At 33.5% G+C, this 18,436-nt stretch overlaps 2 protein-coding genes across 2 annotated transcripts; one reads left to right on the forward strand and one right to left on the reverse strand.

The window, feature by feature from the left end:
• Positions 1–19: 19 nt before the first annotated feature.
• On the reverse strand, positions 20–5,900 carry LOC136217825 (pentatricopeptide repeat-containing protein At1g26460, mitochondrial). Its single transcript, XM_066004491.1, has 7 exons — positions 5,161–5,900; positions 4,703–4,925; positions 4,114–4,596; positions 3,063–3,272; positions 2,409–2,546; positions 2,099–2,287; positions 20–486 (listed from the first exon to the last, which is right to left on the reverse strand). Exons 1-6 carry the CDS (start codon positions 5,760–5,762, stop codon positions 2,102–2,104), a joined length of 1,842 nt encoding a protein of 613 aa, XP_065860563.1. The 5' UTR covers positions 5,763–5,900; the 3' UTR covers positions 20–486; positions 2,099–2,101.
• Positions 5,901–9,198: 3,298 nt separating this feature from the next.
• Positions 9,199–10,922, forward strand: LOC136216863 (photosystem II CP47 reaction center protein). Its single transcript, XM_066003411.1, has one exon. The coding sequence runs from the start codon at positions 9,288–9,290 to the stop codon at positions 10,920–10,922; it is 1,635 nt and encodes a 544-aa protein (XP_065859483.1). The 5' UTR covers positions 9,199–9,287.
• Positions 10,923–18,436: the final 7,514 nt, after the last annotated feature.

An 18,436-nucleotide genomic window follows, 5' to 3' on the forward strand; every position in this document is an offset into this window, starting at 1 on the left:
TCTGAAAACAGCACATCAATTTCATTGTCAGCAGTTAGCAGTATTATTAAGGCTTCGAATTAAAATCCAAATTCATACACAAAATTCTTAGCAACTAAAATTGATCTCAATACACCATTTACAAGTAGCAGAATAAAATTCAACAAAGAGAGGATGAGTGAGAAAGCGTCTACATGTAAGCCGCTTGCCCTCCTGTTTTCCAATCTAATAAAATTTCTACTCTAAATAAATAATAACAAAACATTGTCCTAAATTTATTTGTGATCATCTTAACATCTTCTGGATCAACATTTTCTGGCTCCTCCTATCCTATGTAGTCTTTGTCTGAATCAGTTCAAAGTGAAAGAAACTTATGGCTGTTGGAGCTATTATCCCATGCCAAAATTCAAAATCAAAATTTACATACAAGAATGACGATTCTTCTCAAAAGAAACCTCAGCCGAATTCCAACGCCCAAAACTGAAATCACCAAAAACCATTAGCAATCTGCAAAGTCAAACCAAGAGAAACATCAGGCAGTCAGTCATGTCTGGTGCAAAATTCATAGAGCAAAGAAACTGAATTTCCAACATCAGAAAATTAGTGCAATATTCGTAAAGCAAAGAAATTGTATTTCCAACTCGAAAAATCACTTCCAACATCAAAAAATAGTGTATGCTTGAGGGAATAAACCTTCCAATTTGAACTCAAAACTGGAAAAAGGTACAAGGGCTGCGATGAAGCTTACAAATCGTCCTAAGCTTAGTTATTTTACAAGACTAGGAAAAGGCTCAATCAATGGCGACTGAGTGCCAAAAGAATATCTGATAGCTCCTATAGACACCAGCTTAGTTATTTTACCAAGACTAGTTTCTGGTATGGAGAAAGCAGAGGGAGGAGACTATGAGGTATGATATGAATCTTAGGAATCTAGTGAACGTAGGGTTGAAATTGGATTTTAAATCTTCAAACCCAACTGAAAAACAACACAAAAAAAAATCCAAAATTGTTGTTAACTAGAAGTGAAATCAAGTTTATTACTAATATTTAATGTTGTGGTATGACTGTAGAATTAGCATATTTCTGGTCTGAGAACCACAGCGAACTGTATTGGACCTAAATAACAATCTTTCCCTATTTATTTATTCTCTTATATATTATAAATGAAATTATCTATATATAATTATGGATAATATGTACTATATATTAACATAATTGTTAAATTTTACAATCAAGTGTAACAAATGAATAATTATATAAATATTTATATAACTGGATTAACTTTGACAACATTTATATTTATTAATACGAAAAAATGTTGAATTTTTTTTATATTAAAATAACAAATAACAGATATACCTTGTAATTGATACCACATTATACAGTGACCTATTTTCCTAAATTACGAAATAACCTTTAGAATGCACTTTTTAAGGATAAACTTAATTATACAAGAAATATAATTTAAGCAAACATCCATATGATTCGTTGACAAATAGCAAAAATGATTTCATGACCTTCTATTATCTAAATGCCATTAGACATGTGTACTACAAACATCTTTCAATAAAATTAATTTAACAATGACACCTTATATCAATTACCAAGTATTTCTCAAATTATATTTTTCGCTAACTTATACTTGTAATTTACTCAAAATATAATTTTTACGGATTGGATATTGTTATATAAACTAGTACTTTTCAAATTGAAGAAAATATTAGGATTTTACTTAGATATTTGATTGGAGTACACATAGGCTATAGCTTCATTGCATATTGCTCGTGATGGTATTATTTTTACTCATGCAGAATTTATGTGAAAAAATAGATTCTTGATGTATATTGTATTATTTTGCAAAAAAAAAGAAAAGGTTAAAAAAGAGTTCTCGAGTGTTTCTAAAAATTTCAGCATAACTCAAAATGGAGATTTTAGACTCAATGCCAGATCAATGCATGTATAAATAACTAAAGTTCAATATGGTCCCCAAGAAGAATGCTAAATTTTAGATTGTATCAAATTGTGTTCACCTCTATGTATGCAGTATTTTAAAAAGTACCTAAGAAATGCTCTATATGCTCTTTAAATGCCAGACTTCATTTCATTTATCAGAATATACCTTTCAGGCGTAATCCATGGAGTAATCCATTTCGAACAGTATGTTCCTACGACTCTCTGTGCCCATTCGAATTCTGAAGTTTTTAGCAAGGAACTCCACACGCTCATCACTCTCAAAGTCCATTTCACGAATACAACGCCTTCTGACCTTCTTTAGAGTTTCCTTTGAGGGAGCAAATCCCGCAGACACCTGTGCAACAGATTATTATGTATGCATTAGTTCCAAAGCTGAGATAGCAAAACCAGTGATAGAATCTCAGAACTGCTCAGTAGCCACAACAAAAATAACAATTAACAAATAATCAACTTACCATGTCATCAATCACAGTCAGAGCACTTTTTGCATCTCGGTTTATTAGATGAGCATCAACAAGCAATGAATATGACATTGCGTTGGGTTTTATCCCCATGCTGATCAGGTGCTCAAACACCCTTACAGCCTCAAATGTCTGTGATGAGAAAAGTAGAGGAACTTTAGCAATAAAACACACCAAGCATATACAATTTGCAGTTCATGGAAGAATGTAAGTTTTGAGTTTGAGTTGTGCCAGCGAATCATGCAAGCTATTAGGTGCACATGTATGTGATTATGTATGTAGAACAATACATATGGAGATGCAATGCTGACAAATTAGTAAGCCATTATTATAGCACATTGGCATATATGTGGTGTTGGGGAGCCAATAAATTGCAGACTTTTGGGTCCAGACAATTTTTGTATCACATCTTAGTTCACACAGTTCATCATGACCGCAATTGCGAATCTCCTGGCTATTGTCCCATATTTTCCACAATAACAGAGTGTCATGAAGCCATGTACATCATGCAGGAACCAAAACGAAGGGAAAGAATAAAGATTTAGGACAGAGACAGCAGCAGGAGCTTTTTCATGAATCATTAAAAAATTAATAGTACTAGAATGAAAAAAAAAAAAAAAACTCAACGAAGAAACTAAAAAGTTGCACCTTCTTGAGCTTTCCAAAAGCATACATCAGACAATTGTATGAATGAATATCAGGAGACAACCCAAAAGAAGAACCGATTGCCTCAAAAGTTTGGTAGGCACGATCAAGATCCCATATATTAGCACAGCCTAAGATTACACAATTAATAGCAGCAACAGACTTGTAAGGACGTTCTTCTGCACGGCTTAAACTCTCCAGTTGAAAATAGACCTGAGAGATAGACATGGTGTATATCAATACTGTTATAAGAAAAAAGGTAAATGGAGTCCAATGTGAAAACAAAAGTAACAGAAAGGAGAAAAGGTTTCACTGAAAGAAGAAAAAATCTGCTTTCCAGAGTGTTTTGAAATGCACTCCATAAAACAGGACTCTAGAAAGCTTTGAGTATAATATCAAAGATATGATTTTGCCAAAAGAAATTGCAACAACTACAAGTCTACAACAAAAATATGAATTATTTTGATAATACTGTACGAAATCCAAGAAATTGACAAGCCAAATAAACATTTTAACATATGCATTGTAAATCAATGAAATAGCATGCATACCATGATTAAAAAAACTTCGCCACTTTGGAAAACTGTGAATTCAAATATATCACCTCCTTCGAAAGAAAATAATTCATGGAAAATGCTCAAGTATCTGTGCCAGATAGGTAGCAGAAGGACCATGAGCATAATACAATTGAGATGAGAAAATGCATTCCCGAACAATTCTTTTGTTTTTCTCAATACACGCAGTGAAAACATAAGTAAAATTACTTTGCAATTGCAACTGCCTAAATAGTTTGACAAAATCTAAGTTATGATGATTCACATAAATAGCCTTCATATTGAAAAAGTCAAAGTGTAATCTGCACTCTATTTTCCAATCATGAACTCTCAACTGGTTACAAAATAAAAATAAAACAACCAACCTCCAAATTCACTTTGAACATTTACATGCAGATATCCAAAACACAATGTACCAAATTAAAAATACCAATTAACTCATTTAAAAATCACATAGCAATGCAAATGCTATTTATGTACTATCAAATATAAATAGATACCGAGTCCAGAGTCTCAAAACCGTTTTTGGAGCAAGCCACAACCAATGGATGTAAAGAAGCAAATGGTGAGAACAATTCTTCGTGTATTTCTTTGTCAGAATTCGCATAAGCAGTCTCAAATTCACGCAGAGTACTAAAAGCTCTCTGCAGATTCCCTAACGATGCATATGCGTATATTTTTGCAATATAAGATTCTGGGTTAGGGGCCTTCTTTTCACGTAGTGAACGACGAAGAATTGCCCAGGAAGCATCCAAAAGAGTAGAATTATAGGTCCTGCCAGCAGTTCCAAGGGTTGATACAATCAACCCTTCATCTACAGAGAGCATGACAAGAGGCTTTGCAAACTCCCCGCGAGCAATCCATTTAGCCATAAATTCCAGCGCATAATAGGCTAGCTTGCTATTATCCGTGTGCGTTGCAATGCCTGCAATATAATTACACATACTCCAAGGTGGACAGAGAGCTTTATTCTGATCCATTGTCTGATAGCACAACATAGGAATAGAATCACATAGTTACAATCATGTACATGTTTAGCAAATATATTTAGTAAAGAAAGATTCCATTATTAGTTGCTACGCAAAGTACCTTGCATTTCTCAATAATCGAGGCCAATGCATCAAGTCTCCCTTGATCAACACATACTCGAACACAATCATTAAACACTACCATTGAGAGCATATAACCTCTCTTTAAATTCTTATCCACATATTTTAGTGCATTATCAATTTCGCCTGTCAAGAACAGCATGCCTATAACCAAGTCATAGGACTCATCATCAGGCTGAGATTCATTCCCTGTCATTTCCATCCTGAAATGAAGAAGAATGCCTGTTCAAAAAGCTAATACAGGGAGGAGACATACATGGAATTTTATAGGATCTACTAATTCTAAAATGAAAGCCAATTAGTCTACAAAAATGCAAATGTTTCAGCAAATTCAAGACCTTGAATCATGAATACGGACGTCCCTATATCTCACAAAAATAATGCACAAAAGGCATACATTTTGATTTTGGGTAGAATGAAAAAGCTCAAATAGCTAACCGTTGGATCAACTTCTCAGCGGCAACAGTTTCTCTAGCTTGATGCATGGCTTTCAGCACCAAATTAAAGGACGCAGTGTTAGGCGATATGCCATAGTCCTCCATTTGAGCAACCATATCCAGCAAATCCACAATATTAGCTCCCATCATCACATTAGCTCTCAAATAATGATTATACAAGTGCACATCAGGCTTATTAGGCCTGCCCATTTTGTCCAGCGACCGAATCCAGAACTCAAAGAGCTGCTTCATATCGGACCATCGCTGAGAGGTCATCCAATCAGCGAACGTATTCATAAGAGAATTCAAATCCAAACTTTGAGACATATGCTGCATGCGGGCGGGTTGGGACCGGCCGAGATGGCCTAGAGGGATAATGGAGGAGCTAGAACTCATGATTGGATTTCTCCAGTTCTCATTGTAGAGTGGACTGCCTGAAGCTGGGTTAGGAGGGAGAGGAACAGCGGTGGGATCGGCGTGAATTGGCTCTGCAGACAGCTCGGCTTGTTGGGAGACGAAGGTAAAAGTAGAGATGGATTTGATGGGGTTTAGGGTTTTGATTACGGTTCTGGTTCGTGCCAGGGTCGCCATCCTAGACGCCATATGCGAGCTCTGAGTTGTGAGAGTTCACTGCTAGTGAATGACTTTGTTCTAATTTAGGGTTTATGATGAAGGAGGCAACTTCAACTTGATCCGAACTTTTCAGATCATACAAACCCGTAATTTTGTATCCGAAATCTGACCCATTCGAATCCATTCTATTTCTTTTTAACATAACTATTTTTCCGCATTATTTGGACAAATTTTATCTACATTACAATTTACATTAGTACTTTTAATAATATTTATATGTAATAATCTATTAAAAAAAATACAATATATGCTGGGTAAATTACATACGTGGTATACAACGTTTATTTGTTTTCACATTTTTCAACCAAAAAATATTCACATTAAAGTGTAAAACCTTCTGATGACATCCCGCTAAAGTGTACAGTCGGTAAAAATGATCGCTCAACGTAAGTCAATGTTGCCACATCAGCATTTTGACCACTTTAAAAGTTAAAAATTCACACCCCAAATTGAAAAAAAGTAGAACTCACTCTCTCTGTTCTTTCATTTTCTATATCTCATCTCTCTCTCTTTTCATTTCTCTCTTTAACGCTTATCTCTCTCTCTAAAAGCTTTCAATCTCTCTTTCCATTTCTCTCTCTAACTTTTCTTTCTATCACTCCTACTATTGAGAGAAAAAAGTTAATAATTTTTAGTGACAAATCTTGCTATCGTTTTAGTGTTATATAATTATTACAAGTAGCCATCAATTACCTAACCAAAGCTTCCTTTCTCAAACCAAATAGCCTGATTTTGTTGTTATATATGTGGAGATGGGGAAAGAGTACAAATCTGGTGGGGGAGACGGTTTCATCCAACGCATTTATTTTGTTGTCGTATTATAAGCACGCGTTCGGACTGGGTGAGCATTATAATTCCGTGGTGCCTAATTTGATCATGTAGGCGCTATCATACTTTTATCACCTGCGAGAAGTTACTCTTTGCAATGTGCAAGTTTATTTTTGTTTAGTATTATTGGCGATTAAACATGATCAAATTACTAAATTATCAGTTCACATGCAATCATGTTGTAAGATTTCTTATTAAAAGAGATTGGATTGAACACAATGGATGGTTATTCCTTAATAGAGCATGATTGTGCTGGAAATGATGGTGATTTCATGAATTGAAATAGTTGGAGAGGTTTGATTTCCTCTGTGAACTCCATGAGTTATAAACTGAAATTATGATACAAATCCCAAGTGAATTGAGATGTTAATCTGTACACTACGAATGAGATTTTGGTATGTTCAATGGAATTATTTGAATCAAGGGTCACAATGGCTTTAAAGTTGATAGCGAATATTAATTTTAGTCCAAAACGAAGGTTAGCTATCAACTTATGCAAATTTTGACATTAATTCGAATTCTACAAATTTTAGCTAGAAAAGTTAGAGAGAGAAATGGAAAGATAGAGAGATTGGATATAGAAAATGAAGGGAGAAAGGGAGTGAGTTCTACTTTTTTTTCAATTTGGAAAGGATGGGAGTATTTTAGTAATTTCATACTAGGAGTGTGAATTTTTAACTTTTAAAGTGGTCAAAATGCTGACGTGACAATATTGACCGGTCAGTTTTACCGATTGTACACTTTAGTGTGAAAAAATTTAGTTGTACATCAAAATGTGAAAACAGATAAAGGTTGTACATCATGTATGTAATTTACCATTGATATGCTTGGGAGTATCTAAAAGGCAATTGAAACATTTGGATAATAATATGTTGTTTTAACCAACTCAAGAATTTCAAATGCCCATATCAATAAGTTTGATAAAATCATTTGCAACACTTTCATTTTTTTAAAAATATCATTTATATTAACATACAATCATAAAATAGTGTGTTGTAATTATTTAGGCTTAGCAATTATAATTATTATTTTGCATCTTTTGAAGTTTAATTCTTTTACTTTTTTTTTTTGTAAAAAACAAAATTTGAACCCCTCCATCCTTTATGTCTAGATGTGTGTGGTCATTTGTTTAAACCCGTAATCATGCATCTTTTAATATATTTTTATATTATTATTTTAAATTTTTTTTGGCCCCTCCTTTTTGGGCCCTCAACAAACGACCCTCCTACCCATACTTAAGCCCTGTTAAAATGTGATCTTGATCTTATTTTTAAATTTTTAATTTGATATTAGATTTTTGTTAACATATAATTTAATTGTTTTATATATTTTTTGTTTGTGATTTTATGTTTTATATTTGATGATAAAAAAAATTGGATATTAATTGCATTTTTTATAAATCTATTTGTTTATAATTTTATATTATTTATATAATTTATAAAATAATTTTAAATTAATTATATAGAATTATTATATATTTTTATTTATTTATTATATTATTCGATCAGATTAATCTGAGTCAACCAAGTGATCCATGATCCAACTACAAATCCGATTTTATATTCGGTCTCGTTCTGATAATATTAGTAGTAATAAACTTCATGATAAAACATCATATTGTAGGTTGTTTGGTAGATTAATATATCTCAGAACAACCAAAATTGGTATTACCTTTGTCGGTAATGAGTTGAGTCAATTTCTTGACTCTCTAACTGATATTCATTCTCAAACAACGGTGAAGGTATTGAAGTATATTAAATCAACTCAAGCACAAGACCTTTTATTCTGTTCTTCATCACAAATGGTGGTAAGGGCTTTTAGTTATTCTGATTGGGTTGGTTGTCTAGATACAAGACATTTATCGATTGGGTTTTCTAAACGGAGTCTGGATACTTCATTTGTTTGGTCTAAACAAGGCAACCATAAATTATTCTATAATACTATTAATTTGAGTACCTCAAAAGCATAGATCTAATTGAACTTGATTGCACTTCACGCTCCAAATTTTTGATGATTTAATCAATCTTTCTTGGGCGAAACAGAGGATATCTCAATCGGGTGAGAGAACGGGGGAATTCCGTATGACCCAATATATCTGACAAGTCGCACTATAAGTCAATCCAAAATGGATCGTCTTCTCCAGGATGTCGAAAAGGGACTTTTGGAACACCAATAGGCATTAAATGAAAGAAAAAAGATTAAGTACTCTATTTCACTTTGATGTGAAAACGTAACAATGAGTTTCTTGTTTTAAGAATATTGACCTTTCTAATTTATTAATATTTTAGTAAAATTTTGTAATATTTTATGCGTGGATTTCTATTAGAATTTCTATTTATAATTTATAAAATATATATAAATATACAAAATATAAGGAAGCCAAAAAGAATAGAGTCAAATTATTACGAATATATCCTACAAATCTCTATGTGTTCGCTCATATAAAATGGAGTCAACTCACCATTGCGTATTGGTACTTATCGGGTATAAAATAGATTTGCTTCTCTTTTTTTTGTTCCTACAAACAGAATTGTTCTATGTTTTACTAAAAACTAAAAAAAAAATAGTAATTATTTCTCCACTTCAAAAGGGAGATCCATAACATAGTTTTTCCAGTGCAAGAAAGTTACATAGTGTTTATTTTTCGTGAATATAAGGGGTATTTCCATGGGTTTGCCTTGGTATCGTGTTCATACCGTCGTATTGAATGATCCCGGTCGTTTGCTGTCTGTCCATATAATGCATACAGCGTTGGTTGCTGGTTGGGCCGGTTCGATGGCTCTATATGAATTAGCAGTTTTTGATCCCTCTGACCCCGTTCTCGATCCGATGTGGAGACAAGGTATGTTCGTTATACCCTTCATGACTCGTTTAGGAATAACCAATTCGTGGGGTGGTTGGAATATCACAGGAGGAACTATAAGCAATCCGGGTATTTGGAGTTATGAAGGTGTGGCTGGGGCGCATATTGTGTTTTCTGGCTTGTGTTTCTTAGCAGCTATTTGGCATTGGGTATATTGGGATCTCGAAGTATTTTTTGATGAGCGTACAGGAAAACCTTCTTTGGATTTGCCTAAGATCTTTGGAATTCATTTATTTCTCTCAGGGGTAGCTTGCTTTGGGTTTGGCGCTTTTCATGTAACCGGATTGTATGGTCCTGGAATATGGGTCTCCGATCCTTATGGATTAACTGGAAAGGTACAACCCGTAAGTCCGGCATGGGGTGTGGAAGGTTTTGATCCCTTTGTTCCAGGAGGAATAGCTTCTCATCATATTGCAGCGGGGACATTGGGCATATTGGCGGGCCTATTTCATCTTAGTGTCCGTCCGCCCCAACGTTTATACAAAGGATTACGTATGGGAAATATTGAAACTGTCCTTTCCAGTAGTATCGCTGCTGTCTTTTTTGCAGCGTTTGTTGTTGCTGGAACTATGTGGTATGGTTCAGCAACCACTCCGATTGAATTATTTGGTCCCACTCGTTATCAATGGGATCAAGGATACTTCCAGCAAGAAATATATCGAAGAGTTAGTGCCGGGCTAGCCGCAAATCAAAATTTATCCGAAGCTTGGTCTAAAATTCTCGAAAAATTAACTTTTTATGATTACATTGGCAATAATCCTGCAAAAGGTGGATTGTTCAGAGCAGGTTCGATGGACAACGGGGATGGAATAGCTGTTGGATGGTTAGGACACCCTATCTTTAGAGATAAAGAAGGGCGTGAACTTTTTGTACGCCGTATGCCTACTTTTTTTGAAACATTTCCAGTTGTTTTGGTAGACGGAGATGGAATTGTTAGAGCCGATGTTCCTTTTCGAAGGGCAGAGTCGAAGTATAGTGTCGAACAAGTAGGTGTAACTGTTGAGTTCTATGGTGGTGAACTAAACGGAGTCAGTTATAGTGATCCTACTACTGTCAAAAAATATGCTAGACGCGCTCAATTAGGCGAAATTTTTGAATTAGATCGTGCTACTTTGAAATCCGATGGTGTTTTTCGTAGCAGTCCAAGGGGTTGGTTTACTTTTGGACATGCTTCGTTCGCTCTGCTCTTTTTCTTCGGACACATTTGGCATGGTGCTCGAACTTTGTTCAGAGATGTTTTTGCTGGGATTGATCCAGATTTAGATGCTCAAGTGGAATTTGGAGCATTCCAAAAACTTGGAGATTCTATTTCTACTTATGCAGTGTTTCTTAGAAATTCATTAGTTTCTTGGATAAGTAAGAAACAAACAGTTGTTTCTCACAGTTTTACAAAAGTAGAATACATGGCTTTGGTATATGCTTCACGTAAGGTTCAATGACTCACTTACTTATCAGAGTTAGTTGGTTTTCCTCCACAACAAGCAATTTTGTTATATCGTGATAACAAATTAGCAATGTATCTTGCCAGGCCCGTCCCTGAGTCTGGGCAGGAGGGGCGCCTGCCCAGGGCCTAGGGATGAGAGGGGGCCCAATTATAGTAATGTACTAGTATTATTATATGTTTTTAAATTATACTTGATTGTCATTAGATTCTTTCCAAATTCGTCTTTCCAAATTAAAAATGTTGGTATTAGATTAAATTAAAAAAATTATACTTGATTAAAAATGTAGACATCAATTACTAAATAGTCTTTCCAAATCCTCTAATTTATCTCATATTCTTTCCAAATTTCCTAATAAAAACGTTGGATATCAATTTCCTAATTTATCTCAAAGTCTTCCTATAATTATCTCTCCCACCCATCAATCGTAACAAAAATTTATAATTTATCTCTCTCTTCTTTAATCACACTCCAATCCCAAAGAATATTAAACGGTAATATTATTCTTCATTTTCAATTCATGAGCTATATAATCAATTTTGTTCTCAAATCACTTCACTATGAAACTTCCAATTGCTAATAACCCTTTTTTTACTTGAGAAACTATTAGATTCTGATTTACTTGGTCTTCAGAGGCAATTTGGGAGAAATGTATCAAAAGTTTACAATTTCAAGAACTTAGCCGCTAAAGCCCGTTAAGGGATGTGATTTTCAGATTTGGTTTTTCATTTTTCTGTTATCATGTTTTGTGTCATAAAGAGCATAAAATCTATTAGAACTATTTCATATTTATTAAATTTGAGAAATTTGCATCTAGAAATGCTCGTAGATGTCATTTTTGCATAAGGAATTGGATACTTAAAGCAATATGAAATGTTTTTATTAGATCGTTTGTTAAATAAAACAAAAAAAATGTCATTTTTAAGTAATCTTCTGTTATACTTTATTTTTCATTTGCACTTATTTATTAGGGCTTCATTTGGTAATTCGTCCATGGGCCTTTAAAATCTCAGGATCAGCACTGTATCTTGCTCACAATTCTACTTTTCATGAGCATTCTAAACGCATTAAAATTGATTGTCATTTCATTTGAGAAACGATTCAAGCTGGACTTGATCCTTTAATGTCAATAAAGAATCATCATCAACTTGTAGATATTTTCACTAATCCATTATCAATGAAATCTTTTTCTGAAATGGTGAAAATGTTAGGTCTTATTAATCTTCATCGTTTAACTTGAGAGAGGTAATAGAATTCAAAATATAGTTAGGATTAGTTTAATAAATTAGTCATTTTCATGTTAGTAAAATAGTTACTGGTATACATAAACAACTACTATAAATGAACTTATAAACATTATGTTTATTAACAATTTGATTACATATTATATTTCTATTATTCAATGCAATCTTGTTAAGTTCTTAGTTATTTCCTCCACTCTCATTGTAGCAATACTAGTACTCTAATTCAGGTTTTTATTTATTCTAGGATAAAGTACTAAAATAGGCTTATGATTTTTGAGAAAGTATCAATTTATACTCCACGTATAAAATAACACTAATATAGGCTTAACATTTAAAAAATGGTACCAATTTAGGTATCGATAACGAAACGTGATACGTCGTTATATTACTCTGTTAAGTTCTATCAATTGTATGTGGAGAGAGAAATCAAAACTTAACAGAGTAATACGAATCACATGTCACGTTCCGTTATCGAGGCTTCAATTGATACCTTTTTAAACGTTAAACATGTATTGGACTATTTTATATATGGAGTCTAAATTGATACTTGCTAACAACCATTGGCCTATTTTGATACCTTGTCCTTTTATTCTACTAGTTACGTTTATGCATGGAAATAGCAAAGGTAATCATGGATGTCGCTTGGGGGAGTTGTTGAAACAAATTTTCATGGTCTCGCTCTCCATTGCTAGTCTTAAACATAATTTTGATGGTGCATGATTTGCTCAGTCGCATAAGGAAGGCTTTGGGTATGCGCAAAAAAAAAAAAAACTTTCATAGCTAAAGTATCTCGAGCTAGTTCACAGTGTTATTGTCGAGATGGATACTAAAGTTGTCTGAAAACTGCAACTGATTTATGAACTTTAAAATATTACGAATAATTCCCTCAACTTGTTTATTTGAAACAAATATTTCCTCAAGTTCCTTATTTGGAACAAATAACTCTCCAAGTTGCTTATTTCTAACAAATAACCCCAAAACCTCACAAAAATATTCAATATAGTATTACATTAGATATAAAAGATTTTCAAAATATCGGCTGCTACATCTAACTAATCTACTACTGCATTAGCAAAAGGGGAAAAAACTCTAAAAATCACAAATATTAATTTATTTAAGGGCTTATTTGTTCCAAAGAAGCAGGTTGAAGAGGTTATTAGTTGTAACATTTTGAAGTTCAAGGATCAATTGCAGTTTTTGAACAACTTAAAGGGACTTGAATATATTAGGCCTTGAATAATTTTTCAAGTTCTCTTATGCTAGTTCTTCGTTATGCTAACTTATTAGCATCTAGCTTTAATTCATATATGTTTAATGTTGTTAAGTGATTAATTAATCATGTTGCTCGTGTCTTGTTAGAGTTTCAAATTTCAAATTTTTGTGTTTGATAAATGATTTTGAATTTTTGTCCCATTAAATTTTTCCCTCAAATGTTTAATAAAGTTCATTTTCATTAAGAGAATAATTTGTCAAACTTATATTAATCAGTTTAATAGTGATGCTTATTTTTTTTATACAACGAATGGTTCAATAAGTCATGAAAGACAAACAAAATAATAACAAAGGTAAAAATAGAAATAGAGGGACACTACTAAGAAGTCACCTCTCTAGGTTAGGAAATCTCACTAACATTTTGCCAAAACTCACAACTGGCGCTAGGAGGGCAATTTTGAAACACATGGATGCCTCTAGGCAGAGTCAACATATAGTTAGCCAGATTATCCGTCACTTTGTTATATTTTCTAAAGACATGAAGAATTCTAACATCCCAACTTCTATTAATGAGCTCAGAACAGGCACGAATCAAGTTGTTACACTTACTCGAGTTACCATCTCTATTGTTGATCTAAGAAACTACTAAATTATAATCACTCTCCATAACATGATGGTCAATGCCTAAGCTCCACACAAACTCCAATCCTTTATAGATAACCTACAACTCTGCCTGAATAGCTAAACAATTATCGATGTTGAGTGCAAAACCTGAAATCCAGTTTCCTTCTTGATTTCTGATAACTCCCCACCTCATATTGCCTTGGGGTTGCCTTTGGTATAACTATCGGTATTCAGCTTGAACACGTTAGTAGCTGGAGGATGCCACTGCACCTGAATCTCTCGTCTATCGTCTAAAACCAGTGTGTTGTTCCTCTTCCTGTCCATGCTATAGACGGTTGCATTTTCTTTAAAACTGGTTCTAAGGAAGTCGACCATCATCTGAAGCCACTAATCCTTCCCTTCAAACACTCTGATGCAGCGCCATTCCAGACCCACCAAATAGTGATAGAGAAAAAAAATCAATTTCTGCCGAATTTCGAATAAGAAAAATCATCAAGATTAAACATTACCCAACATTGCAGGTTCATCGAGTTCCAAAACTGCCGCAAACTATCTGGAATAAAAATATCCCAAATTTGTTTTGCTTTTGGGCAATCCCTCAAAATGTGAAGTGTAGTCTCTGGATGTAAATTACAACTAGAGCAAACCTCTAATTCAGTAAAGCCTTGCCGAAGAGCTCATAGTTCTCCATTAGTTTACCATAAATCACAACCCACAAAAATGTGGAGATTTTATACGGAACTTGAATATGCCAAATGTTCTTCCAGTCAACATTTTCTAGATTCTCAGCACCATCTAATTGTTGAATATATGAGGACTTAATAGTGAAAGAGCCATTAGGAGACCAAGTCCAGCAAAAACTGTCGTGATTGTCGATGTTATCATTAATAAAAATGATTCTGAGTTTGTTGGCAATATCCTCTATTAAATAGCCTTTCAGTAAATCCCATCGCCAACTGTTCAGACTCCAGTAGAAGGCGATCGAATTGAATTTCTCCATCAAAGGGATGACATAACTGATAACAGAGAAGATAGGTTGATCGAGTAGCCAATGATCTGTCCAAAACAAAATATCTTGGCGGCTACCAATTTTATATCTCATATCAGCAACCATTACTAACTTTGCTTTAACAATTCCTCTCCATACGTTTGAAGTTGAATGTTTTTTCTCAATAGAGTTAATGGAAGATGTAGTACGAAAATATTTTGCACGAAGCATTCTACTCAATAACTGATCAATTTCTTTGAAATATCTCAACCCCGATCTGGCAAAAAAAGCTAAATTCATCTTTCTGGGGTCAAGTACCACTAAACCACCTTGAGATTTAGTCTTAATCACTGTTTTCCAATCAAGGAGGCTCTGCTTAGGAGAATTCACATTACTCCCCCATAAAAATCTCTTAGATATTTATTGAATCTCATTTATGATACCTGCTGGCAGGGGCAAGGTTTGCATAGAGTAAAAATGGATATTTGTAAGGACAGATTTCACCAAAGTGGAACGCCCTGCAAAGTTTAAGGTTGTAGCTGTCCACCCCGATAAACGCTTATTCACCCTATCTAAGATATGTTGGAACGAAGCTTTAGTTATCTGACCATGAATACCAGGCATTGCCAATACCCAAGATTGAGTGTAATAGGAATGCCAATGAGAAGACTAATGTCTTTAGCTTGGCCCAAATCCAAATTTTTACTAAAGAACATAGCAAAGTTAGCAAAATTTACTTTTTAATCGAGTTCGCAAAAAAACATCAAAATCATCCTTAATAACTAACATTTGTTTTGGAGCTGCAAATAAAACAAAATCATTGTCGAAGAAAATATGTGAGAGGGCAGGTTCTTTTTGAGAAATCCGGATCAGTTTTCTGTTTTCCTCTCCCAACTGCAATATTGATTAGATGAGATAACCTTTCAATACAGAGCACACAAATGTAAAGTACCACGTGAACTATTTAATTATAATTGATTAAACAATTTGATTTTAAATTATTAAAAATAAAAGTGGGTTTTTTAGTAAATACTAGTTTTAGACCCGTACTTTGCACGGTTTTTTATTTGGTCTTTTTTATATGTCTACAAATTTACATAATAAGTTTCTAAAAGAAATAAAGAAAATTACAGATCTAATACTATAATAAATATGAATGTATTAAAATTTAATGTAATAATTTTCTAATTTATGGCATTTTATAATATTGAAGAATAATGAATTCTTATTATAAAATGCTTCTTTAGAATTTTGAGTACATCACATAATAAAAAAACTGAATACATATGTTTCTAAAAAAACGTACATGAATGTTGAGAAAAAAAAAAAGAGATAAGAAAAGTTTTGACTATGTTCCTTTAATTTTATTGGCTTATTTTAATTTTTAATTTTTAATTTCACTCTAACCTAAATTAAATTTGTATCAGTTTTAATCTTTGCAGTATTGTTTTAATATTTGCTAACATGATATAAAATTTTATTAAGTTCCTCTTGAATTATCTTGTTATCTGTGAATTGTACGTATAGTTAAAATCATATATATGACCATTTTTCATCTCACTTTCTTCATTAATTTAGAGTGAATTTAACATACAATTAATAAAATAGCTAGAAAGTAAATTTAACATAAACAATACTCTCTTCTCTCCATAGATCTACCTTCCCTTTTTCCTTCTCAACAGGGAACAACTTAAGTTTACAGAGAGGACATGTAGCATGTCTATGTCCATGTTCCACCCATCCATATAGGCATTTGGTGTGAAATAAGTGACTGCAAGTTCTAACCAATCTTATCACCTCCCTTTCTTCTATCAAACTTAAGCATATAGCACACCAGATAGCTTCGGAGATATCCTCCATTCTCAATTGAAACTCGCTTGACGGCATCATTGGTAGCTTTTTCTTTACAAATGATCTTCTACTTCATGATTTTGCTTCTTTTGTCTGTAATAGATGAGCTCCATAATAATTCCATGGAGGTAAGAAAGTGGTATAACAACAATGACAAATCAAACATTCTCCAAAGTAAGGATCAAAGCAAGCCATTCTCCATAAAGCTATAAAAGTGAGAAATGTATGAAGTTAATTCAAATATGTCAAATCATAATTTTAAAAAATAGATATGTAAAAGAACGTGTAATTCAATTGAATCAATATTCATAAACCCGATGGAGAAACTCAAAAAGAGTAAACAAATTGATGAAATGAATAGAGTTGCAGTACTTCAGGGAGACAGCTGATACGGTTTGTCAACATCACATAAAAAATAGGTTAGAGAGATATGGAATGAGATTGGAGAGTAAGAGCAAGACAATAAAAAAAAGAAACAATAGTAGAAATCAACTATGAAAAAGAAAGCCGTATGGCTTTATCAACACAGTGAGTAATATCTAACAACATGGGAAAGAAAATGAAGCAATGGTAGAAATCAACTATGAAAAAGCTATATAATAGCAAAAAATGAAGCTTATATTCATGGGTTGAGGTGTAAAGGGTTGTGTCCCCGTAGGTATCAATCGGTTAGTATGAGATTTTGTTATCAGCAGAGCACCAATGTTGCTGAAATTGGTATTTTGTATCAAACTAACTTGATAAGCAAAGCAGATTGCAGATTAATGCTCTGGTAAATAAACCATGTAGTCTATATATAATAGTTCAAACACATAGAGACATAGATGAAGTGAAAATGACTGATAAGACCAGTGAATAAACCAACATGCTGCATATTGGAGAATCAAACTTGGGAAAGCAATCAGATTTTATATATCATAATTGCTGCAAAGTAATCAGAATTGGTGATAGGGCCCTATAATCCATTGATACCCACAATCCTTAACAATACGCATGGAAAACAAAATCGTTAATAATTCAGCGTGTAAAGCAGAAAAAATGGTTCTGATAGGGCCACCACCAGACAATGAAACCAACCCATTGCAATCGCGAACAATCATACCAAAAGATCCATCTGAAGTCCGTAAGGAAAAGGACGTAATGCACTTACATTAAACAAAGAAAAATTACATTAAAGAGAAAGTAAAACCCTCAACCCACCCCACCCATGTGATTCAAACCCATGACCTCTAGGATCATAAGTAAGCTCTCAACCAACAAGATAAGAGCTATACCATAAACATATAGGTTAACACAATTTAATTTAAAAGGTAACAACCCTTTTAGCGTCGGATTTCAGAAAGGTGATTCTTCGGATGACGTGATGGTAATTTTGTAATTTTTGCCAAGTTTGGATTTTAGATTTTTGTATTTTCAAATCCTATTTTCATTAGAAATAGGCCAATTATTAAAACCCATGACTTTTCCATTAGGCACGTGCTATTTCGGTCAAAATCAGGCATTTAGGCCTTCAAATCGCAATTTAGTGTTATTTTTGTATTAATTTGTCTTTTCCATTTTAGTTTTCCTTTTCTAATTAAGATTCTAGTTTC

Source organism: Euphorbia lathyris, chromosome 2 (assembly GCF_963576675.1).
Source record: "Euphorbia lathyris chromosome 2, ddEupLath1.1, whole genome shotgun sequence".
NCBI lineage: Eukaryota > Viridiplantae > Streptophyta > Magnoliopsida > Malpighiales > Euphorbiaceae > Euphorbia > Euphorbia lathyris.